This window comes from Mus caroli, unplaced genomic scaffold (genome assembly GCF_978045245.1).
Source record: "Mus caroli unplaced genomic scaffold, Mus_caroli_1 scaffold_10, whole genome shotgun sequence".
NCBI lineage: Eukaryota > Metazoa > Chordata > Mammalia > Rodentia > Muridae > Mus > Mus caroli.
The window spans coordinates 119128139-119154240 of record NW_028227265.1 but is presented as its reverse complement, the minus strand read 5'-3'; the positions used below and the strand labels follow the sequence as shown (position 1 = coordinate 119154240).

The 26102-nt window shown below is 42.9% G+C and overlaps 1 protein-coding gene across 2 annotated transcripts in view; it reads left to right on the top strand.

The window, feature by feature from the left end:
* Myo16 (myosin XVI) overlaps nt 1-26102 on the top strand; it is a 486437-nt gene that overhangs the window by 150828 nt on the left and 309507 nt on the right. For both annotated transcript variants that reach the window (XM_021170663.3, XM_029481007.2), the window contains exons 3-4: nt 12743-12813; nt 19422-19565. In XM_021170663.3, the coding sequence (XP_021026322.1) occupies nt 12743-12813; nt 19422-19565 (215 nt within the window). The remainder of the gene's footprint in view (nt 1-12742; nt 12814-19421; nt 19566-26102) is intronic.

The following is a 26102-nucleotide window of genomic DNA, read 5'->3' as shown; positions in this document are numbered from 1 at the left end:
GCAAAATATAAGGATGCTATATTAATTGTTTAAGGAGATTCATGGATATAGAAGAGCAGAGGCAGCTGTACTGTTAGCCAGCTTCTCAGAAAGATACAAAGGCAGACAGAAACAAAGGCAGGCAGATTCTTGAGTTCAAGGTCAGCCTGGGACAGAGCTGGGTTAGGCCCAGGCAGGGTAGGAATGTGATCTCAGAGTAAGATAAATAAAAGATTTGGGCTTTTGATCTGCAACAGATTAGCTATCCTGAGAGTTTTTAGAACTGCAAGAAAGAGCTCTCTTGAGCAGAGAGCTGTCTAGAAAGCTGTTCCAAGCAGAACACAGGCCATGAGTTTATACTCCACAATTTGACTTCATCTTTTTTTTTTTTTTTCTGCTCTCAAACATGCCTTCTCTCAGGAATCCCTCTCCAAGCCGAGGTTGTTCCTTGGCATCAGTCCAGATTAGCCTCTGGTCTTCATACATTGTGAACACACTTGAATAGAAATGCTCTAAATTTGATTGTTTCTAGGTGTGGAGAATACTATTCTATTGCTCAGGGACTGGGTAGGTATGTATCAGGTGGAAGTTCAAGGGGCTTCTCAGCTTGCTAGGTGCATTATTCAAGAAGGGATGTATGCATAGTGTATGTTGGTAAGGAGACAGTGCATTATTACAAGAGGAGTGCATGTATAACTCAAAACAAATAGGGTCCCTCTCTATACTAACACCTATGCTTAGCTGCTGAGTGTGGACAAACACGGGAAATCCAGCAAAGCATAAGTCAAGTTTAGGGAATTTTAGTTTTGAAATAAGTTTAAAAAGCAAGTCTGTGATACATTTGTAACAAACAAACAAACAAACAAACAAACAAACAAACCCTATGTTCAGTGTTTGCCATTTAACCTGCTTGGATTGCATGGGGCAGAGCTCTGCCTACAAGGGCAGCTGTAGAATCCAGCCCCAGCCAAACATGCTCCCTCAGGACTGGCACTCCTGCCCTGAATCCATGTCCCCTTTATGTGGCTTGACAGACCGCCACCACCTCACACACAGCAGCGTGGACATTTGCTTTCATTTCTTTATGTCACTGAATGCTGGAGAAATACGATTAAGCAAGTGAGTCCTTTTATTCTTAAATCCACGTGTATGGTTTACTTTTAGCTTCTAGTTTATAACAACTTACCTCGTTCTCTTCCCTCCCAAATGGATGACAGTTTGGTTGCACCAGATTAAAACCTGTGGGTCTGGAGGTGGTAAGAGGGCTCAGTGGATGAAGGAGTTTGCCATGGAAGCCAGATTTTGATCCCCAGACCCACACAAAAGAGGAAGAAACTGGCTCCATGAAATTGTCCTCTGACCTCTACTCATATGCTTTGACATATACATTTTGCTGATAGTTCTATAGGGTGTGTGTATACATGTGTGCGTGTGTGTGTGTATGTTTGTATGTATGTATTTGTGTGTATATGTGTGTGTATATGTGTACATAAAGGTGTGTTTATGTGCATGTGTGATGTGTGTGCATGTGCATGCATGTGTGTATGTGTATGTGTGTATGCATGTATGTGTGTATTTGTGTGTATGTATGTGTGTGCATGAATGTGTGTATGTATGTGTGCATGTATGTGTGCATGTATGTGTGCATGTATGTGTGCATGTATGTGTGTATGTATATGTGTGTGTGTTGGTCGGAGGCATAGTAGCAAGATTCAGGAGTAGCAGCAGTAGCAGGAAGCTGAGAGTTCAGAGCTTAAACCTCAAGCATGAAGCAGAGAAAACAGGACATTTCTCAAGCATTTAAACCTCTGAAGTCGCTCTCTCCCAGTGACATGCTTCTTCCAGCAAAGCCATACCTCCTGCATCTCTAGAAACATGACCACCGACCAGGAGCCAAGGGTCTAGATATTAGAGCCTATGAGGGAGACATTTCATTTACACCACCACGGGCTTCCAAGAATAGTGTTTCTGAGGAAGCTGAAATGAGCCGGTTCTTGGTCTCCCTCTATTAAGGCATGGAGCTGATGTCTCTTCTTTCAAGGAACAAGGAACAAACAACCATGAGATAAGGTGCAAAGTTGAGGCTTGTGCTCTGTGAGTTTCTGGTTGCCATGGAAGACATCCCACCTGCTCAAGGACACTGTGCATATTCCCCTTACAGAGACCATGCTCTGCCAGTCCCTGATACTCCTCGGCTCAGAACATCAGAGAGACCCACCTAGCCCATCACCTGACCACACTCCCAAGGTAACCTTTGAAGATCATATCTAGGGCTTGGGGGATAACTCCCAGAAATGTTAGCCTTTCAAGCACAAAGACCCAAGATTGATCCCCTTCACACAGGCACACTTGCAAACCCAGTGCTATAAAAGCATAGGCAAGTGGATGCTTGGCATTTGCTGGACATAGATTCCAGGCCAGTGAAAGACTGCCTCAAAAAGAAGTGGTTAGCATCTGAGGAACTTTTGTGAATTATCCTCTGGCTTCCACACACACATAGACATAAGCACACATAAATAAATGTATATTCACACATGCATGAACACACACACACACAGACACACACACACACACACACACACACACACACACCCTCTGTTACAGTCCTGGGGTCTCCACTGGGAAACCAGCTATGCCTGAGATGCAAAGTGTCCACTGTGACTCCTGTCAAAGCTCAGAGAGTGAGGTATGCACATGTGTGGTGCAGAGGTGAGGATGAGGTGTGTGTGTGTGTGTGTGTGTGTGTGTGTGTGTGTGTGTGTGGTGCAGGGGGTGAGGTATGTGTGTGTAGTGCAGGGGTGAGGATGAGGTATGTGTGTGTGGTGCAGGGGTGAGGTGTGGGGGCAGGGATGAGAGTGAAGTGTGTATGTGTGTGTGTGTGTGTGTGTGTGGTGCAGGGGTGAGGATGAGGTATGTGTGTGTTGTACAGGGGGGAGGGTGAGTTATGTGTGTGTGTGGTGCAGGGGTGAGGGTGAGTTATGTGTATGTGGTATATGGGTGAAGTATGCGCAACTGTCATGCATGTGTGAGCTCAGGCAGGCTGTGGCTACCTGTTACTGACATTAACAGAAGAAGCAGGCACAGGAGTGACATTCAATGTGGAGTCCATTTCTAAACACATCCTAAGGTGATAAAATATGGTTTTATGTTATTCCTAAGGGCCTGAGAAAACATGTGCTTCTATGTGGTTCTCAGAAAAGCACAGTGGCTGTCAAAGTACCAAGTACTCATTGATTAATTAAAACCCTTTATGAAAGAAAGATGTCATAAATTAACTATAATCAAGGGAACTACAGTGACCCTGGAGGGTGAATTAGATTCATCATTAGACAACCATTGTACAGGGACAATAGTCAGGTACCAAAGATTCAAAGAGGAGGTGGAAACCCGTTAAGCCAAAAGAACTTTTTTGTTTTAAAACTCCGTTTGCTGGGTGTTTTCGCTGAGTCTTCTTGGTGTTTGCCCTCCATGAACTGATTTCCTCCCCAGCTTCCAAACCTGGCTGAGTAGTCATTTTCTTCTTACTTATATAATCTTATTTTCATCAGTAGTATTTAACTATATCCCAGGTTACACTGTAAAAGACTGATGCCCAGAGAAGTCACAAACACATTAAGTACCACTGTTGGTATCCTGGGCTGTGCCTCTTGATTTCTGGCTTGTCTTTAGGCGTTAGTAATGACTTCGATATCAACATGTTTATTCCCTGCTTGCTTGACTTTACAAAGGCTTTGTGTTTAGGGTATGGAGGGAGATTGGGGTGTGGGGTACGAGAGGATGGGGTGGGGGAGTAGGGCGTGAGTATGGATTTTTAGTGAAAGCAAATCACACTTTAATAGCTTTGACAAATATGAGAAGGACTATTTTTCATTTTGTTTCCACTATCTCAAGATGGGACTATAAGTTAGTAGCCAATTGATCTGTAGACATAGACTAATTTGCATAAATTACTAGTTGTGGAGTTCTGAATCTCATTGAGTTTATCTGCAAAGTGCCCACCCCTGTGAACCATGGGTGTCTTCTGAACCTGGCTTAGAGTGAGAGCGTTTTGTATAGTGTAACCCAGCGGAGAGTCATAAATAGGGAGAAAATGAAGCCCGAAACTTGTGTTTACTTCATGTGCATTCTGGATTTACTGCCACTGCTCTGGGCTGGGAAGAAATACGAGGACCAATGTCTGTCATTATAAAACTGTCACTCCTGTGTGTTCTGGAGTATTTAGAGCCATGTTGATTTAAGGCCAGGTCTAGTAAGCAGGCCATTCCTAATTCCCACCAGGCAAGCTATATGCCAGCATTATATCATCGAGGATATGAGGACCAGGCAAGTTTGATAATGACCTTGTAAGATAACTTTTCATCATATAAAAGTTTGACAACTGAAGCTTTTACACAATTATTATCACTCAGCCTAGTATTAGCTGATTCTTCTTATGGGTAGTAAACATTCTTAGGAACACATATAAATAATTAAAAGGTAGGAGGTACCCTTGCTGGGAATACAGAGAGTCACTAAGAGCCTGCCCTGAAAGAATCAACAGAACGCTGGCAAAAGAGAAAAACAAACTATTCTGGAGCCTTGAATGTCACCACAAAGCTTGGTATAACCCAGATTTTAACATTCGTGAATCTCAACTACAACAGTACAAGCTGTTCACAGCTGCCAGTCACAACCCCGGGTCACACGCGCTTCCACTGGCCACATGGCAGCCTTTAAAACCACCATCCTTACCATCCCGAAAGCTATGAAAACAATCTGTCCTGCAGATACTGATGGAAGATTTCCAAGAAGGCTGGTCCCTAGATGACTGTCATTTTTACCTGTCTGCAAGTTTCCTGGAAATGCAAGCTCATAAGAAAGATTTGTTTTTATTTTACTTAATTTAGGGGAACAAAAACCCACTACAAATCTTTTCCTGGGGGCATTTGCAGAGAGGAACCAGCAGTGATGTTCAGCACCACGCCTGCCTGAAGCTGTGGCGACAGCTGTCTCAGAGATTGGATTGAAAACTGTGAACGGGGGAGTCAGAGGAAGGCACTGGCTAAGGGATGGTGTATTCCTTAGAATGTTGAGACTAGACACATATCCCAGGCTGTGGATGGGCTCTTAAAACACTCAAGAAATTAATGCTTTTCAAGGGCAGTGCAGACTGGGAAAATGTTAGCCATTTACAAGCACATCAAAGAAATGCCCTACGTCAAGTTCCTCTGCAAATGCTGGGGCAGCTGACCAGGCAGCGTTTCAGTCCACAAGCCAATACTGTGACAGTGAGCAGAGACTTCCGTGGCTGTGCATGACCAAGGATGTAATAGGTATTAAGGGTTTCAAAAGTAGTGAAATAAACCAATAAGATCACAGGCAGAGAGGCTGGCTGTCCTGGAAGGAAAGTGAACATGATTTCAAAGGTCTTCTCCCATTTTATATTTTGTAATGTCAAGACTTCAACAAACACTCTGAGATATTCGAAGAAACAAGCCAGTTTGACCCACAAAGAAAAAAACATAGATCTAAAAATTAGATCTATCCCTGAGCAATCCTAGACAGTCTTTTTTTTTTCCAAGAGAGACTTTAAATCAATTATTATTTGATGTTCCTGTAACTAAAGGAAACCTTTTTCTAAATGAGTATGGGAAGTTATGGAGGAGAATAACAACCAGATACTAATTGTAAATAAAGAACCAAAGGAAAGAGAAATTATGTTATTTAATCTCAAAAAAAAAAAAAGGGCAAAAATCCAAAATAGGAGCTAAGTGTAAGTCCTCTATTGGAAAGGACAGACTGTGAGATCAGACACAGTGGCAGCAGAGGAGCCACTGGTGAAGTTAGCAGCCAGGGGGGACGCGTAGCTCAGGGGAATGTGTGAACACATAGACAAGAAGGCAGAGGAGCAGGAAGAGAGCTATTAGAAGCCAGAGGAGAAGCTGTGTGGGTGTGATGGAGGGCACTAACTATACACTGAAGAAGCTCTAGGCTCCAGGTGGAACACAGTGAAGCAGAGCAGTGCTTATGGCCACACTACAAAGAGGAGCTACATCTAGACACTCATAGCCATGCTACACAGAGGAGCTACATCTAGACACTCATAGCCATGCTACACAGAGGAGCTACATCTAGACACTCATAGCCATGCTACACATGATACACAGCCAGGCTCACATAGCCATAATGCACAAAGAAGCCATATCCAGGAGCCATGATGCATATAGGAGACACATCTAGGGACAGCATAGCCATGGTATACAGAGGTGTTACATCCAGGGATAGTTTAACCACAATCTAGGAACCACATAGGAACCACATCTAGGCACATGTAACATGATACACAAAGGACCAACATGGATGAGTCTTCTAATGATCAAGTGAGGCATTTGCCCTCTTCAAGAATCCCAGAGAATCTCAGCTGACCTCATACTGTGAATCCAGAGGTCAGAAGACTGTGGGAGACAGATCGTAAAGCTAACAGAAGGACTGTCGAGAAGTGTCTGTCTGTTTGTTTGTTTTTAGAAAGCTATCGTTCAGATGTAGGAATAATTAAGGCATTCTTGACAAACTAAAACTAAGAACTGTGGTGAACAGATATTCTGGATTGACAAGAAAGACATGACTGTTGTGTTCACAGGACAAGCTCACCAAAATGAAGTGACAGTCTAAGGAGTGTTTTGTTGCTTTAAATTTAACCTGACCTCTCTAGAGATATATGCAAAAATGCAAATCTGCCCATAGTGAACAGGCATGTATGCATAAGGGTCCTTTGCTAAGTCTAAAGGCCTGAAGTTGGGGGAGACAGGGATGCAGGAAGATCCAGCATTTGTTCATTGCTGAACGTTGGTCAATAGTAATTAATGTAAATTAGGTTGGTATGCATTAAAATATTAATTATAATCGTAATGAATAATTCATCTGAATGCTTGTGAGTTGAGATGACAATATGTAAAGACCTATTTACACAAAAGAAGAATGGGTGTATGCACCTGTCTGTAATCCAAGCCCCCAGGAGAGGCTGAGGGAGGGTCATGGGTTTGCAGTCGGTGTGGACTAAAAGGGAAGAAACCATCTCTTATAAAACAAAGCAACAAAACACAAACCGAAAAACGAAAACTGAAGAGAAGGTGCAACGGAGGCTTAGGAGAAAGAAACATTGTATAATCCACACAGCAAACAAATAGCAAATGTCAGCTGTGAGTCCCACTCTCTCAGGAATTGCCTTGATGAACATAGACTAACACTCAAGGGGCAGAAGTGGGAAGAGTGTATAGAAAACCAGGCAGCTGTGTCCGGTCTGTAAGGAACACTTATTTAGACATCATAAGTAACACTTAGTAAGGAACACTTATTTAGACAGCAGGAAGGTCAAAACAAAAGATTCACATAGATACATCAAAAGACACAGGAAAAGCTGGAGTGGATTGCCAGCTGCTGGGGATGTGGACTTCAGTAGAAAAGTTAAACAGATGTCCCTCAGCTTCATGTCCTGGCTAGCATTGGCCAGTCATTTGCTACATAACCTGCTCCCAGTTAACACAGTAACTCATTCTGAAAGTTCTGAATATTTAAACAGCTAAAAGTTTCATTGTCAGAGCTAAATGAAAACACAGCATGGAAGGGGGATCCCATTTTGAAGACAAGGAAATCATATTATAAACACGCCCACATGAAGATCCAAGACAGATGAGACTGAACTGACGACTGGAAAGGGAAAAGCTTGCCGCATGGCGTGACGTCAGTAGTATTGTAGTGATGGGTGGGGCAAGGCAGCTTCGTGCAAGGCTCTGCCTCCTACACCAGCAGGCCACACACTCCCAAGAGCTTATGGATGGGCCATGCGACATACTGCAGAGAGGGCATCTGGATACATCAGAAGGATCAATACCGACATCTTTGTTCCCTACTCTCCTGATGGTGAAATTAGAAACCTTTCATAGGGATTGTGAAGGAACTCTAGAACAGTTGCATAAAATTATGTCCTTTCCCCAGTTCCTCGAAGAGCACCTGACCTCATGTCTTGGTTACTTTTCTGTTGTTGCAATAAAAGATCATGACCAAGAAATAATCTTATAAAAGAGGTAATCTAATCTGGTTTATGGAGTCAGAGGGTTAGACTTCATGGTGGCAGAGGGACAGAACTCTGGAGAACAAACATCTTGATCTACAGCCATGAGGCAGAGAGAAAGACTCAGTGGGAACGCGGAAGTCTTTTGAAATCTCCAAGCTGCTTCCCTTGGCATGCCTCCTCCAGCAAGGTCACATCTTCTAGTTGTTCACTAACACTCCAACAGCTGCGGACCAGGTATGCAACCATATGAACCTTTGGAGGCCATCTTCATTCAAACCACCACACCATATGTGCTTCAGAATGTGACTAATTCTCAATGTGTCTCATTTTCTGAGGTGGTAAATTAAAGTGAAGAGATTTGGGGCAGGGAGGCTAGGGTGCAGGAAGAAAAGGACAAGGAGAGCAGCTCCCCAAGATGCTGTCTTCTTATTCCCAGAAGATGCTGTAAGGAGAAACTGTAGGAAGGCATGGAATGGCTATCTCAACAGGACTGATGGGGTAAGAGGAACACAAGAACCATACAAAATACCCCAGCCAGCAGCTATTTCAGGGCTTCCAGACTTAGGCTCTCCCATCCTTACGAGGTTGAGTTATAACTTTCTTTCTCTGCATCCTGGTCTTCAGGATTTCCTGGATATTCAATATAGTGTCAGTGTATCTGGGAATGGTATCCGTGGGTGACCCATTAGCTAGCCACTATCACCCTGTCACACACTCACGCCCTCACTGATGTCTCCTGGCACACACCCACTCCTCATCAATGTCCCTGCCACAGTGGTGCATTTTCACAACTGTTAAACTGTATGAAGTCATCAGTACAGGCCAAGAGCTATAAATGCCTACAGCAGAAAAGCATATGAACACCCAATTACTGAACTTCCCGCATTTGAGAATAAAAAACAGTAAAGCAACCGGCAATGCTCATGAAAGGTATACACTCTGGGATAGAAACAAGAGAAGTATTGAGAAAAGCAACATTTTGAAAATAAAAAATAATGGTTTTATGAACGGTCAACATACTTGAAATATCCTTAGCTAAACTGATTCACATTTTTCAAAAAATGAGAATGAAAGGAAAAATTCAGACTACAAAAATCAGGAATGAAGGATGGTAAGTTTAAGTTACATGCTAACTAAAAGAATAAAGTGAGTTAAAATCTATTATAAAGTTGTATGCCAAAGCTTGGCTGACCACATGAGATTGAAAATCTCTGGAGTGGCACAAGTTGTCGAGATCAAAGCAGTCAACCAGTGCAGACTGAGAGAGACGTCAGGCTTCAAGGAGTGCAGACGCAGAGCTGCTCTCTTCCCACAGTGGGTCCAGCACAGGTTGCTTCCCTGAGGAACTTTGCAGTGACTCAAGAGAGGCTAACAAAGCTGCCACTGCTTCCAGATACGGGAGTACAGGAACCATGACAATATGATGCATGAGGCGGTATTCCCTGAGGTAAAACACAGAGACATTATGTGCTAGAAGAAAGGCTGATGGGACTGTGCAAACAACGTCAATGTCCATTGGCTAGGCTCTGGGACCCGTCCACATGGATACTAAGAACCTATCCTATAACCGAGTGGGTTTCACACCATGATACAAGGCCATGACTATGTATGAACAGCCAGTCAGTGAAATACAGCATACCCTTAACATAAGCACAATGGACACATGCACGCTTCTCAGTAGATCTATTAAAAACGCAAGGTCTTTCTATAGTAAGTACACACCACAAGGAGTGGTTGTGGGGCAGGCATTCAACTTCTCCCACAAAGCAGCTACACAACCCCCCCATGGGGTCACATCAAAGCCCAAGTTCCTCCTGTAAAAAATGGAGAACTGAGTCCACTTCTATTGTACACTGTGCCAGAGCCCTTGTCAGGACAGTAATAAAGAAAATTCTCATTTTAGGACAACGAGAACACCAGTACCACACAGCTCTAAGTACTGTAAGCAGCACTGAGTGCTTTACACTGTGTGCACAGTGTGCCCAATACAACAGAAACCCTAGTTCTGTGTTATAAAACATCTTAGCATCATTGCTTCAACTCTGCATTGGCCGTTTTAGGGCTTCCTTCTCTTCATTATTTTATTGCTTTCTTACTTTATTTACTTATTTAGATGTTTTTCTGTCCACGCACTTATACATCAGAGAACAACTGTATGAAGTCAGTTCTTCGAAGCACTGGGGATCAAACTCAAGTCATCATTTCTGGTGGCCAGTGACTCCACCTAGTGCTATCTTGATAATTTCCTCTGAACTTTTTAGTTAATTAAAGACAATGCCTCACTATGTAGATGGGCTGGTATTTCAGACATGTGCCCAGCTTTTATTTTTTTAATTTAATTTCAACATTATTCTATTTTCTGTGTGTTCTTAATTTTCTCTAAATCCCTTTAATTATCATAATGAGTATAGGGAAATAGTTAATTCTAAAGTATTTGGCAATAAACAATGAAGTATATCCGGTTTATTATACTTAGCTATTACAGACAGTGTTGATTGCTGTCCTCTGGAGTCTCCTCTGAAAATTGCTGAGTGTGCAAAAGTCCATGGAGCTTGACACTAGATCTTCCTGCTACACCAGAGTCCAGTCCATCCTCTGTCCCCCAATGGCTGTGCCCAATAAGTGCCTGGGTCTCTGAACTTCTACATGGAGATGCTACAACAGTCTCTTAACACTGGGGAGACAGCATCTTATTTTTATCATACTCATACATGGAGATGCTACAACAGTCTCTTAACACTGGGGAGACAGCATCTTATTTTTTATTATACTCATCTTATACATGGAGATGCTACAACAGTTTCTTAACACTGGGGAGACAGCATCTTATTTTTATCATACTCGTGCCCAACTATGCATAGAAACAATATAGTAAATATAAATTTTCCCCTAAAAGTTCACACGTTTGCTTACTAGTATGCTTCCCCTAAATCAGCATAGTTTATCTTGACCCCTTGTCCAGAGTTCCCAGACTGTGAGCCATGATGTGTTTGAAGTGAAACATTATCAAAGGGTTACTAAGGGCAGTAACTTAATTTCACTGTTTAAAGCAGGTATGCCTGCAAGCCTTGATGTAGGTATGGGTCCTAGGTTGCCTATAAGCTCAAAGAGAGGTGTATCATCCAAGACTAGTGGAGTCCCGGGTGGCTAAGCTATCCTGTATGCTTGCCTGCCTTGGTCAATTCTCTCAGAATGGTGGCAGCTGGCAATTCGTCTACAGACCTGACACCTCTGAGGTGGTTCCTCAGCAAACTGGACCTTGGATTTGAAAGTAAATCCTAGACTGACAAAAAGACATCATCATGAAATGAAAGTCACTTGTTGGTGAATAGAAAGGGCATGTTCTAGGAACTATGTGTAGGAAGTTCTTCAGGGAACAGCCCTGGAGTAGACAGGATGTCCCTTCAAAAGGCAAGGGCAGGTGAAGCTCGTGCTTCCTCAGACAGCAGGCCTGCGACTGATTTCTGTAGTGAAAACAATTTGGGCATAAGGTGCTTTGACTGGAGAAAGGCTTGAGGATGGGCACTCTAGGCCTCTTTCATAGGTCCTTTCTATGGCACACACTAGCTGACAAGGTGGCTCTCAGTGTCTGGAGCCTGTAGAGGAGCTGACAGACTGTTGAGATTGCATGTCCTTGTGGAATCCCTCAGAGTGAAGAAGACAGCAAGAGAATAGTCACCTAGAGGCATGGATACTGGGGTGAATACAGAGAACAGCACCTTCAGTTCAGATTTCAGGTCATAAAGAAGAAATTCAGTAGAAAGGCCTGGGTTATTGAATCTGAACCATGTTGAACAGTGCTGTCACAGTTGAGCATAAGAGAGGCTCTTACTGGAACTGTTAGCTCGTGGCTATAATTCCTGTCCTGGGGAGGCTGAGGCATCAGACAGAGAAACTCCTGACGGACTGGCTACATAGAATCACTGACCCAAAGATACAGCATGAATAACAACAAAACCTAAACAGCAGCAAGGGCAGCTGCTACTTTGCTTTCTTCTGGCAAGGGCCTTAGTGATGTTTTTCTAACCATGGATATATGAATAGTGGAGACCAGTGGGGTGCTGCAGAATCTAAGGACTTTTCTAGGAGGCTTGTCCCATCAGGGTGCTATAAACCTCAGAGACTGTACCAAATCCCAAAGCCTCCTGATATTGCATGTACTAATGAACTCACCTTGCTAGCAAATGGACACACAGGTCGTTTTCTGGCTGTTGGTTTGCTCTGATAATTGGTATATATTTTGATCTATGTGACTTTATGGCTTTGTCTCATAATGGTCTGTGACAGTAAAAGAATCGTGGGCAAGGGTTAATGGCACAAATGGAGGCTTAATGAGCAAAATGCAAACTTTCATTGCTTTTAGCCAGTAGATCTTCGCAAATTGCAAAACAATGTCCTCATGAGGCTAAAGAGAGTCCTTTTTATTTATGTGTTCTTTTGTCCTGTGAAGGACATATAAACTCACTCAACTCTACTTTCTCATCAATTCCTTTGGCTATAGTGGGTAATCAAACTTCCATATCAGGTAACAGGTTTGGACACAAAGAGAAACACTTGTGATCATATGTGTGTAGTGTGGGAATCTGACAGTGACTTGTCCTCACCCCATAACCCCTACAGCTGTTGTCCAAGCTGCTACTGAAATATAGCCATTTTGAGCTCAGTGTGGGGCATGCTTTCTTCAATTCTCTTTTCTCTCTTCTCTTGCAGTGCTTCAACTCTTGAAGGAGGGGGCAGATCCACACACTCTCGTGTCCTCAGGAGGGTCTTTGCTACACCTGGTAAGAACTGGCACTTGAAAGGGCCATGTAGTAACACCTGGAGACAGGGAGTAAATTAAGGATTCAAAAGTCAGTTCCAGAATGAGTATTCAACAACGACCAGAGAACAAAATCGTCACATTTCAGGTGACGGGTGTCGCTATAAAGCTCCTGAGTTTGATGTTCTGAGGGAGGGGGAGTCACTGGATCCTAGCTGACCTGGGGAGGAGTCGAAGGAAGAAGAGTGTCAAGTCTCAGCTCACTCTGCAGTTTATACCCACTGAACCTTTTATCTAGGCCACACACACACACACACACACACACACACACCACACACCGTCCTTGCTTCTGAACAGATCTTGGCTGTCATGATCCTTTATATGTTCTCAGCAGGTAAGGCTCTGAGCACTGAGGGTACACTGAAGAAGCACAAATGAAAAACTACCTAGGATACAGTGCTGCCCTGGCTAATGCAGATGGAGTTACTTTAGTCCAGTCAATAGGTCACAAAAATTCAGCAAGAGTACAGCAGGAAAGAAAGGCTGTGTTGAGAGACTTCACTATAGCTGAGGTGGTCATTGTGATGCTGTTGTGGATGCATAGGTTGGCTGGGTCTGGGAGATGTACAGAGAAATCCACTGTTGGGTGAAGAATGGGTGCTCACCGCTACCCTCTCCTTTCGCAGAGAATACTGAGTAAATAAAAACAAAGAGACAATTGCAGGTTGCTAGAGAGAAAAAAATTACAGGGTTTCTGAATGCCTTTGGTGCTGAGAAAGGCAATTTAGTCATCTAGAGTGCCAAGTGTGAACAGCCACGTGGAGAGCCCAGCCTTAGGGCATCCCACATTGGGACGCCTGATGCTCCGCAGACCTGGTCCTAATTACATACTGTTACACTGTTGTCTTGACAGGAGGCAGCACAGTGCGTGTACGTGGGATGCAAGAAAGAGCTGTAGAGTGTTGGGCTTTCCCACAGTTGCTTTTATCCAACTCCAATATTACTCTTCAAGACATTTCTTCTTAGATGTGTTAGAAGAAATATTTATATGGGATTAAATGTCCCAATAAGGCTAAGGTTGATATAGATTCCACAGAAAGGGTAATATTTGGGGTTATACATTTTTAACCTTATAATACTTTTGGGGGGTTACATGTCTTTAAGTTTTTAATAACTCTTTTGTAAACACATTTGTCTCAGTCTCTCTGTCTACCAGTTCTTAAAAGCATTCCTATAGTAAACAAATGGTAGGTGTCAAATACTGTATGATAATTTTGGAAATAGTGACAAAGGCAACCATGTCTGTGCCCCTCCAGGGAACCCATCTTATGCTGACAACCTAGAGGGACCCTCAGAATTGAATCTCTGTAAGAATTATGGAGTGGAGAGTGGGATTACAGAAGCCTTGATAAAATGTTGTGGGTTTGTGACATTGAGTTTAGGTCATGAACTAAGAGGATTGCCAGCACTCACAGAATAGAGAGTGATTTTCAGACATCCTCAATGCTGTCCTGTGGCATTCTTGTACCATAGTCAAGCTGAAGTGAAATTCCATGGAAATTAGAGATAGCCTTATTCCAGTGGATTCTCACTTTAATACAAAGATAAGGAGTCCATGTCAGGATGGCGACAAAAATATCCAAGACACATGGAAACACAGAAACGTAGGGTAGAGAACAGAGTGTGTAACACAGTGGAGTAGATGATGGACAAGAAGGGAGAGGGATACACACACACACACACACACACACACACACACATATATATATATGTAGATAATGAGATAGATAATAGATACAGACAAAAGATGCTGGATGAACTGACAGACACTAGAAAGAGGTAAAAATAGAGGGGCAGTGATAGATAAAATTATAGATAGTAAATAGAGGTCAAACCTATAGATTAAGAATAAATAGAAAATAGATATACAATGTATAAAGAGGTGATAGACACATGGTAGATGATAGATACATGATGTATGATTGACAGAGAATATGGTGAGATAAAAGATAATAGACAGGCAGGTGGCTAATACATGGATGATAGATTGCTAGAGGATAGATGATATAAAGATGAGGAACCACTTAGAACGAGACATAAAAATGAAAGTATGGCTCCAGAAAAACCAACAGTGAACTCAAAACTTATCCAGGCTTAATTTTCCCTACACTAGTGAAATATACATAAGAGATGGTGTTTATAGGCTGACTAAGTTCTCTTAGGTGAGAGGCAGGGAAGGAAGGCTCAAAAGAAAGTTGGAGACCCGGCAGTGGCAGTGAACAAGTTAAGGAGTTTGGTAACTCTGGGCTGGTGCTATAATCAGGTGACCCCCCTAATACCAACAGAGAGAGAGAGAGAGAGAGAGAGAGAGAGAGAGAGAGAGAGAGAGAGAGAGAGAGAGAGAGAAGAGAGAGGGGGCACCTGCATTAGACAGGGAAACACAAGATTGCTTGCTTCATGCAGTACATGCTATAAGGTAAGAGGTCTTTTGTGCCGAAGGTCATTGACCTTGAATAGGACACCAGATCTGGTCCTTAAAATGCTTCGTCTTTGAACAAGAGACACACATTTTATATTATGTGAAGTCCAAGTGGTGAGTTGTTCTTGACAGCTGGACAGAGAGTCTGGGAACATGACACCAGGTGACAGGACAGAAATGGGTTCCCCACCCATGCTGATCTAGGGACTGTCTTGCTCATTGATGCCATCTTGGCTAGGTAAAGTGTCATCACACACTGGCTGCCGTGATGTGATCAACATGGATTGAGGGGGAGCAGTGCTAGCTTGAGGAAAATTATTTCTAGAGAGCATGAGCTTTGCTAAGCAGTGATAATATTGTAAGAAAGCTGCTACAGGGATGTTAGGCCCGTGTAATCTTTTCAGACAAGTGTGATTAAAGGTATTTATTGCTGTCAAATTATTATTCATAATCCTTAGAAGTGTGAATCACAAAGTACATCACTAGGGAAGGGGGAGTGTCGATTTCAGCTTTGCATCTAATTAACTTTCTAATTCTCCTTGAAAGACTGTGAAGTTCCAAAATCCAAGTACGACTGGGGTATAAGTGTGAATCCCCATACTCTAAGTCAAGGATGTCTTTGTGTGCAGTGTGTGTGTGCGTGCGCGAGTACTTGCACACACACACACACACACGCTCGTGCGCATGCACGTGCATAAGGGTTGAGGATACCTACATATGAGTATGAAGTATAAGTGTGGATTTTCAAGGTCCCTGTCAGAGATATTTTTGTGTGTTTGTGCATGCAGTATGTAGGTGGTAGGAGTGTATGCATGTGAGTGTGCAGTATACGTGTGGATTCCCGTGGTCCATGTCATCAGGGATGTCTTTGAGCTTGTGTGTAGTTTTGTGCAGTGTGTGTGCATGCTGGGGTGTGGGAGGTGCATACATGAGAGTGTGAGGTATATTCCTGCCTCTGTATGCTACAGCAGGGTGGTCATGTGTCTTTTTTTTTAATGATGTATTTTTATTTTTTAATGTGAGTACACTGTCACTCTCTTCAGACACACCAGAAGAGGGCATTGGTTGTGAGCCACCATGTGGTTGCTGGGAATTGAACTCAGGATCTCTGAAAGAGCAGTCAGTGCTCTTAACCACTGAGCCATCTTTTCAGCCCCATCTCTTCATGTGTCTTCTATCACACTCCACCTGATCTCTATGAGTCTCTCACTGAACTGGCCAACAATCTCTCAGGATACACCAATCTTTTTCCTTCTTTTCCCCTTCCCGGAGTCCTGGGATGACAGGCATGTAAAGTCATACCTGACCTTTTACATAGGTGCCATGAATTTGTACTCAGCTCTTCATGCTTGCAATGAAGGCATTCTTCCCCACTGAGCCATCTGAGACACCCGCCAAGGTATCTTAACAGGTCATTCACACCATCACTGATGGTACAATGAGTGTCCAAAACAGGAAGAAAAGGGAAGAATCATATAGATCCAGCTCCCACTCTGCACCAGCGTGTTGGGGACTGGGAATCCCCACAGCTGCCTTCCCTGACATCATCCCTAAAACTGATGCTGGAGTCCCAGTTCACAGCATCAAGTTCTCAAGTGATCTAACAGTGACACACTTGACTGGGGACCTGAGTTGTAGACTTTACTTGAAGTTGATGCTTTTCCACCAAGCTGCCTGCATATTACCTCACTGCTTCCTTGAACCTACTCAGGATGCTTCCGAATGTCCTCGATGACCTCATAGCAGGGCTTTTTCCCTTGTGCAATTTTAGGTTTTACAGTATTATATTATTTACTGGTTTGTAATTTTAGAGTTTGAATTTGTCTTCTCTCTTCTGTGATGAGTGTTTGTGGTGCAAACCACACAGCTGCAGTTGTGTAGTGCACACATGCCTAGCTGCCCTGTTGAGATTTACTGAAAGAACACCCATGCCACTGAATTACATTTGAGGCTTTCTCAGATATCAGTCGTATCTATGTGTGCTGATCTGTTCCCAAGTCCTCACATGTGTCTTGTAATTCCTCTGCCTGTGTGTCCATATGACACTGGGTTGATCACAACTTTAAGCAAGTCTAGTCCCTGGGTGCCTTTAGTTGCCTTTAGACAACTGTTTTCTTGTCTGTGAATTTGAAGCTTATTCTGGGTCCTTTGCATCAGCCTACGACTCTTACATTCAGAGGTTTGGTTCATGCAGATGACACCCATGGGCGTTCTTGATGCATTTTAGTTAAATGCAGACAGAAGGAGGAAGAATCAGTTAATAGTTCACGTTTTCTCCCTCAATGGCACAGTCTACATTCAAGTTTCTCCAAGTTTATGAGATGTGGGCATGTCATTGCTTTATTGCTCTTAGGGTTCCAGTCTTACATAGTTCTGTCTGTCTTAATCATAAGTGTTTCAAAATTTTTGCAACTATTCAATTTTTAAAAATTTTCCAAACTTTAGTTACTAGTGCATAGAAATCCTGATTTGCTCTTCTGATCTCATGTTCTATACTCTGTCATATATGCTTATTAGGTACGATGATGGTTTTCTATAGTGAGATTTCTGCAGTTCCTCTGTGAGTGGAGGTGGGTTTAATGACCAACACTCTTGCTGTTTGTCATTCCTGATTGTGCCCACAAGGGCCTCCAGGGGTGCTGAGGAGTGACAAGGCCACAGAGCCCCACCCAGCCTCCATCAATGACAAAGAGTCAGAGTAGACAATTATTCAGTCTTGCAATCCACGTTTAAATTATGATGTTCATCAGATTGCTGGTGTGCTGAGGGTGAAATCTGGCCCCTTTTTATGTCTATAGATCTCATTTAACGCCCTCCTCCAAGAGAGACAGAGACAGAAACAGAGAGAGACCCACTTTTTTGCCCTCCTTTGATTATTTTATGTGATTCAGGTTTATGTTCTTGTGTGTTGTCCACAGAACTTAATTCAGTATGTATGTTTCAATATCCATAGGGCATGACTAATTTATTCCAGTAGCTTCCAACACTATTCTATTCCTTTACATGTAATTTTAACAATGTTTTAATTTTTCCAAACTATACTATCTGTTTGTCTGTCTGTCTGTCTGTCTATATACCTACCTGCTTACCATCATCTCCCTCTATCTAAGTTGGCCTCAACCTAGTTACTCTCCTGCCTCAGGAATCCTAGTTGTTCCTTACTGTGGCTGCCTACAGTGTTTCCAGTCCCCTGGTTTATGAGTTCCCGGCACTGCTCTTCTTCTAGCTGCTGTGGTGTTAGTTGCTCACCTCCTTTCCTGTGGATTCTATCCACGCTGGTGTGATGCTTCCCTAATCATTTGCACTGGATTCTAGACATGGGATATTTTGTCTAAGTACTAGATAATTTTTGTAACTTTAAATAATAATCAATACTTTGGGGGAACCATAAGTTATTTAGAAATCTTTGATCTTGTTGGGGCTGGCAGTTATTACTCATTTGGTAGGAATAAAACATCATTGGATTGAAACTCAGTGTCCCCTCCACTGAAGATAAATATAGGCATCCTAACTGAACAATGGGAAGAGGAGCTTGTTTCTACTGTGTGTGCTATGATGCTTATCAGTCAGGGGCCCCTGTCCCTGGCATGGGTGCCTCCTAGGTATCTGCCTGTCTTAGTTAGGGTTTTACTGCTGTGAACAGACACCATGACCAAGGCAAGTCTTATAAAAAACAACATTTAATTGGGGCTGACTTACAGGTTCAGAGGTTCAGTCCATTGTCATCAAGGTGGGAGCATGGCAGTATCCAGGCAGGCATGGCGCAGGAGGAGCTGAGAGTTCTATGTCTTAATCCAAAGGCTGCTAGTGGAAGACTGACTTCCAGGCAACTAGGGTGAGGATCTTATGCCCACACCCACAGTGACACGCCCATTCTAGCCAGGTCACACCTATTCCAACAAGGCCACACCTTCAGATGGTGCCACTCCCTGTTCCAAGGATATACAAACCATCACACTGCCCCTATTTACTTTCTCATCCCCAATATCTGTAGCCAGATTTCCCCATCAGTCTGACACTTCTCTTAGTCTTTCTCTTAGTCTCACTTCGGACAGAGAACACAGTATTTGCTTCAACTCTCATGTTCTAATTATCAGTGATGCTTACATCATTGTTATAGCTTGTGTTTCTTTTCTCTATTTTTTTTTCAGTGTGCTCGATACGACAACGTCTTCATTGCAGAAGTCCTCATTGACAGGGGAGTCAATGTCAACCACCAGGATGAGGACTTCTGGACCCCAATGCACATTGCCTGTGCCTGTGACAACCCTGACATTGTCCTCTTGCTCATATTAGTAAGTACATTAATCTAGTTGACTAGCACTTGAAGAGTCAATGACAGACAAGTATTTAATAATTTCTCTCAATGTATCACACTACTTTGGGGGAAAGCATGTGTCTGCGTCACTATCCATGCCTCAAGAATACAGATACTTAGAAACTAAAGTTGTCAATCCCGAGTCTACTAAAATAATTCATGTCTGTGTCATGAGAAGCTTTGGAGTTGCGTGTGTTTTGGTACACATCAGTGCTAATAGAATGGCCATGTTTGGGCTCAAGAGTGCATATGCAGGCAGATACAGTTGAACTTTTAAAAACATATCTTCCAAGGGGACCATACATTTGGGAAAGAGCAGATAGGAGACAGCAGAAGTTAGAAGGTAAAATGGAAATGATGAAGACACAGTACTTGTGTTTGAAATACTCAAAGTTGACTAATAACAGCAACCACCTCTCTTCCTGTGCTTGAATACACACCACTAGGTAGGACTTTCTAAGCTCAGGCATGGTTCTGAAACTTGGTTCCATTGCCAGCCAACATCCCACACCTCTAGTCTAGAATGCCAAACTTCTAAAGGAGATGCAGAGCAAAAGGCTAGCTTCTTTATGTGGTTTCCACAAATGGCAGGTCCAGACCACTGTGTAGCTATGACATTGCAGAATTGATGCTGCAGAGCTTATACATGACCACATCATGATCTCAAAAGACTCCTTATGTGGACCTTTGTGCAGGTCTCCCTACTTTTCCACAAGAGAGACTGTGATCACAAGAAGTATTTCCTTCAGAACACCACTAAAGACTGGAAGCAGCATACTTCAAGGCAAACACAAAACAGAACGTTGCATATTCAAAAGCTGAGACTAGAGTAAACCTGGACATGAAAACTGATGCCTGAGGTTTCATAGTCAGGATGAGCTACATGGTGGCAAATTCTTTAGGTCTCTCTGAGGCTCCATGAATGAGGAAATCAATGTGAGGTTTGTGTACTCTGAAGTTAAACTGTCTCTTCCAAGGAAAATCAATAACTAGTGACATCCATCCCAGTCCTCAGAATAAATGTCTAGAAGAGAGACTCTCTAAGGAAGCATTGAGTCTTCTTAACTCAGGGTGGATGCCTCATGCCCTTGCCAGACTCAGTGCTGGATTATGTGTGGAGAGTTCTCCTTAGCAAGCATCTGCCTTCAATTCATCCTCCACCTCTTTGAACTCAGCCCTTGTTTATCCCTGAAATTACCAACATGGTGCCTCCATTCTTCAAGACCACATCTCACTCTAAATGTGGACTTGTTTAAATCATGTTTCGTTTCTCCACACTCTCAGGAGAAACAATAAATAATTTTAGCTTTCCATTTTATGAAGTTAAAGAAAGATGAGCAATTTTAAGTCTAAATCAAGTAGAGGAGAGTTGACTGAATCCAAGCAAGGGGTATAGGTTTGCAATACTGAGTTTCTGTTATTAGGAGGGAGGCAAGCTTTTCAAAGGATACAGAGAATGAAAGAGACCCTTCCCAATGGCCCAGGCTGGGACAATTTGGGGAATAATCAAAGGTAGTCAAAATAGATTATAATGTAAAACAGGCAATAATAAATATTGTGCTTTTGCTTAAAAATATTAAAGGTGAGTGTTTGCCACTTTGGTTGGCAGCATGAACCTGGAAAAGCGGCCTAACAACAAAGTAGACTAAAGTCTCATGCAATACCAACTGTATTCAGAGCGTCATTTATACTCCGCGGATTAAGAAGAATCTCATGAGTAAGTGTCCAATCACAAAGACAAGCCACATGTGGCAAAAACGTGTTTTTCCATAGGGGCACGTGACCCACAACAGCTCAACAAACTCACTCCTGTCCAGTACTCCTGGGAAGAGCTAGAAAGCACACTCCAAGAACAGCTGCGTGCTTTTGAAGAAGCTGACTCCACAAGACACCTAGCTTGTTTTCTTGGAGTTTCACATAGGCACTCAGAATTCCCCTTGCTTGACTCCATTCTCGGATTGTGTTCCAATGAGAGAGAACACACAGATGTAATGTGCAGATGAGCTGTGAAAGATTCATGTGAGTAGTCTACTCTCAAGAAGCTGGAGCACACTGTTTCCCTCAGACACTGTGGTGTTCCCAGTGGATTCCTTCTGAACTGACAGTGTGGGAAGGAAGGAAGGATGGCCAGTCACCACAGACCCAACCTGAGCTCCCTCAGATCGGCCCTACTCAGCAGTGATGAGATGTGTCTGCTTCAGGTGGCTTTGGTGTGATAGAATGGCATTCTATATCCCTGGTGGTCTACCAAGACGTGCAAGCCCAGAAAGACATGAGATGTTTTCATGTGATTCCCATTCAAGGGCCATTGTACATAATACATACTAGTGTGCCTCTCTTCTCCAAGGTCGTAAAAATCAATGGGGATCTGAGAAATTCTCACAGTTAAAAGGAAGCCACGAGGATAAAGATAAGGCAACTGCAGTGTAGGCTCTGTGACAGCTCTTGAGGTAGACGAAGGGCAGGCTGCAACCTGGACAGGGTCATTGTAACTTAAAAATATTATAATCTATTTTCTATTGTATTCTTTTTTAAAATAAATACTTCCTTTGAGAAGAAGCTTTCCTGTCATCTCCTAAACTGCATCAGATGCATTTGTCAGTAGACAAATTCATATAAGGGTTGTAGTCAATTTCATGGTGCAGTTACGAAGACAGGATGACACTCTGTAGTAACTGTGTAAATGTAAATGTTATTGCCATTTTTAACAATAGAAATGGCCAGGGGGAAACAGCTAAGCCACACTGTTCTTGAATTTTAGAGAGCTTACACAATTAATACTGTTGTGAGGTTGGAGGTTCTCATTTTACTTTCAAAGAATGTGTGACCTTAAGTTGTGGGGGGAAATTTCATTGTATGTCAGAAACATTACGTGTATGACTAAGTTACTGTGTAAGACACAATGGATGTGTGTGTGTGGAGAGAGTGTATGTGTGTATGGGTATGTGAGAGAGAGGGAGAGAGAGGGAGTGTATGAGTGTTTGTGTGTGTGTGTGTGTGACTGTATGAGTGCACGTATGTGTGTGTGTGACTGTATGAGTGCACGTATGTGTGAGTGTGTGTGTTAGTGTATGTGTGTATAAGAGTATGTGTGTGAAAGTGTATTGCGTGAGTGTATATGTGAGTGTGTGTTAATGTATGCGTATGAGGGTGTATGTGAGTGTGTGTGTTAGTTTATTGTGTGAGTGTGTGTTAATGTATGTGTGAGTATATGTGAGTATGTGTATTACTATATGTGTGTGTATGTGTGGTGTATATGTAAGTGTGTGTGGTGTGTGTGTATGTAAGTATGTGGTATGTGTCTATATGAGTGTGTGTTTGTGAGTATGTGTGTGCATGTGTCCATGTGAGTGTGTGTTTGCGAGTATGTGTGTGTATGTGTATGTATGAGTGTGTGTGAGTATGTGTGTATTTGTGTGCGTGTGTGTATGTATGAGTGTTCATGTATGTATGAGTATGTGTGTAAGTGTGTGTGTGTGAATGTATATGTATATGTATAAATGTGTGTGTTTGTGTGTGTATGTATGTGAGGTGTGTTTGTGAATTCATAGGTGTGCATATGTAAATCTGTTTCTTTGGAAGATCATAATGTTTGTTTTCATTTGAAGCAGTCTGGCATAGATGTAGTGGTCCTTTTCAGTAATCCTGACACTGAGAAGGCAGAAAAAGGGGCCACAGTGACAGCCAAGGGTGCACAGAGAGACTGTTTAAACAGAGACAAACCAAAAGCAGAGGAAGGAGGGAGGGGATAGAATGTAGTCTTGTGCAGTTCAAATGAGTTCTGATCAAAGGCAGTAAACAGATGGACCGAGCTCCTATCACAGCAGTCCTGTGCAGTCAGTGGCTGCCAACGAAGCAACATGGACTGGAGTTCACAGCTGGCATCGATTTATAAGAAGATCCTGGATAATTGTGTTTATTTAGGATTGTAAGAAACTTCAAGACCCTTCAGTGAAAATTCGTTAGGACCTTGCTCAGGGATTCTCTCTGTCAAGGCTGAGACTACACTCTGGCTGCATCTTCAGCTCTGCTCATGGCCTGTACTCTGTCATTGCAATGCCCAAGAGTTAAAACCTGTTTTCTCTTGTATACTTCCAGGGTTCTGTTTGAATTCTGTAAAGACTCTCTTATGCCATGTGACATGTGTGAGCGTTTGGGTCCCTGTGCTTGTCAGATGACTTAGTTTTCATGTCCTATACTTATGGTTACTCCACATTTCCAAAGATTTCTGATATTCTTTCTTAAAAATATCTATAATTTATCTTTTAATTCAAAATATAATTATCATTTTCCCCTTCCTTTACTCCCTCCAACCCCTCCCAGGTACCTTTCGTCATATCCTTCCAAATTCATGTTCTCTTTTTCTTTAACTAAAAGTTATTTTTACTTATATTATACATGCATAAATACAGAGATACAACCAGATGGGTCTTTTTAGTTCCCTTGTATTAAATAATTTCAGGGCTGACCACACAACATCAGATACCATCAGAGGGCTCTTCCTTTTCTCCCATCTCCACATTCCTTAGTTAATTCCATTCTTTGTCTGGGGTGGGTCCCCATGAGATCTCTTCCATCCTTGTTCAAGTCTACGGATGTTCAAGTCTTGTTTGGGCAGCCATATTTTTGAGGTCTCCTTGGTGAAGTCATTTCTTGAGGATACAATCTCGTGATAGACTTCATGGTCCTCTGCCTCGTAAGACAATGCCACTCCCTCTTCAACAACATTCCATGGGCATTTGGTACAGAGTCTGAGTTGTAGACATCCATTGGGACTGGCATCCAGGAGCATTGTTCGCTGCAGTTTTTTGGTTTTTTGATTTTTTTTGTTTTTTTTTTTTTCTTTTTTTTTTTTTTTTTTGGTTTTTCGAGACAGGGTTTCTCTGTATAGCCCTGGCTGTCCTGGAACTCACTCTGTAGACCAGGCTGGCCTCGAACTCAGAAATCCACCTGCCTCTGCCTCCCAAGTGCTGGGATTAAAGGCGTGCGCCACCACACCCGGCTTGTTCGCTGCAGTTTTGACCTGTTGTTTTTTCTGCAATGGCCCCCATCTGGGAATCTCTAATATGATTTTTTTGCAGATTTATTTATTTATGTATTTAATGTGTACTATACACTGTACTTATCTTCAAACACACCAGAAGAGGGCATTGGATCCCATTACAGATAGTTGTGAGCCACCATGTGGTCACTGGGATTTGAACTCAGGACCTCGAGCAGTCAGTGCTCTTAATCTCTAAGCCATCTCTCCAGTCCCTTTAATATTCTTTTTTAAAATTTTATTTTAATTAATTTATTCTTTTAGACTCCATATTCTATCCCCCCCATCCACTCCATGACCGTTCCACATCTCAAACCTCTTCCCCACCCCCTTGTCTCCAGGTGAATGTCTCCACCCCCTAACCTGCCTGACCGCTAAACTCCCTGGGGCCTCCAGTCTCTTGAGGGTTAGGTGCATCATCTCTGAATGAATACAGACCCAGAAGTCCTCTACTTATTGTATGTGTGTTGGGGGCCTTATATCAGCTGGTGTATTCTGCTTGGTTGGCGGTCCAGTGTTTGAGAGATATCGGTGGTCCAGATTAATTGAAACTGCTGGTCCACCTACAGGATTGCCCTTCTCCTCAGCTTCTTTCAGCCTTCCCTAATTCAACAACAGGGATCAGCTGCTCTGTCCATTGGTTGGATGCAAATACCTATATCTGACTCTTTCAGCTGCTTGTTGAGTCTTTTGGAAGGCAGTCGTGCTCGGTCCCTTTTAGTGAGCTCTCCATAGCCTCAGTAACAGTGTCAGGCCTTGGGACCTCCCCTTGAGCTGAATCCCACTTTGGGCCTGCTGCTTGACATTCTCTTTCTCACACTCCTCTCCATTTTCATCCCTGTAATTCTTTCAGACAGGAACAATTATGGGTCAGAGTTGTGACTGTGGGATGGCAACCCATCCCTCACTTGATGCCCTGTCTTCCTGCTGGAGGAAGGCTCTATAAGTTCCCTCTCCCTACTGTCTGGCCTTTTATCTAAGGTCCTCCCTTTGAGTCCTGGGTCTCTCACCTTCAAGATCTCTGGTGCATTTTGGAGGGTCCCACCATTCTCCTATTTCCTGAGGTTGCCTGTTTCCATTCTTTCTGCTGGCCCTCAGGGCTTCAGCCCTTTTCCCTCACCCAATACCAGATCAGGTTCTCCTCCCCTTCTACTCCTCCTCCCCATGTCCACTTTCTCTCCCTCCCTCCCCACTTGTGATTGCTTTCTTCTCTCTCCCAAGTGGGACTGAGGCATCCTCACTTGGGCACTTCAGCTTGTTGACCTTTATGAGTTCTGTGGACGGTATCTTGTGTATTAGTGAGTACACACCATGCATGTCCTTTTGGGTCTGAGTTACCTCACTCAGGATGATATTTTCTAGGTCCATCCATTTATCTGCAAAACTCAGGATGTCCTCATTCTTAATAGCTGAGTAGTATTCCATTGTGTAAATGAACCACATTTTCTGTATCCATTCTTCTGTCATGGGACA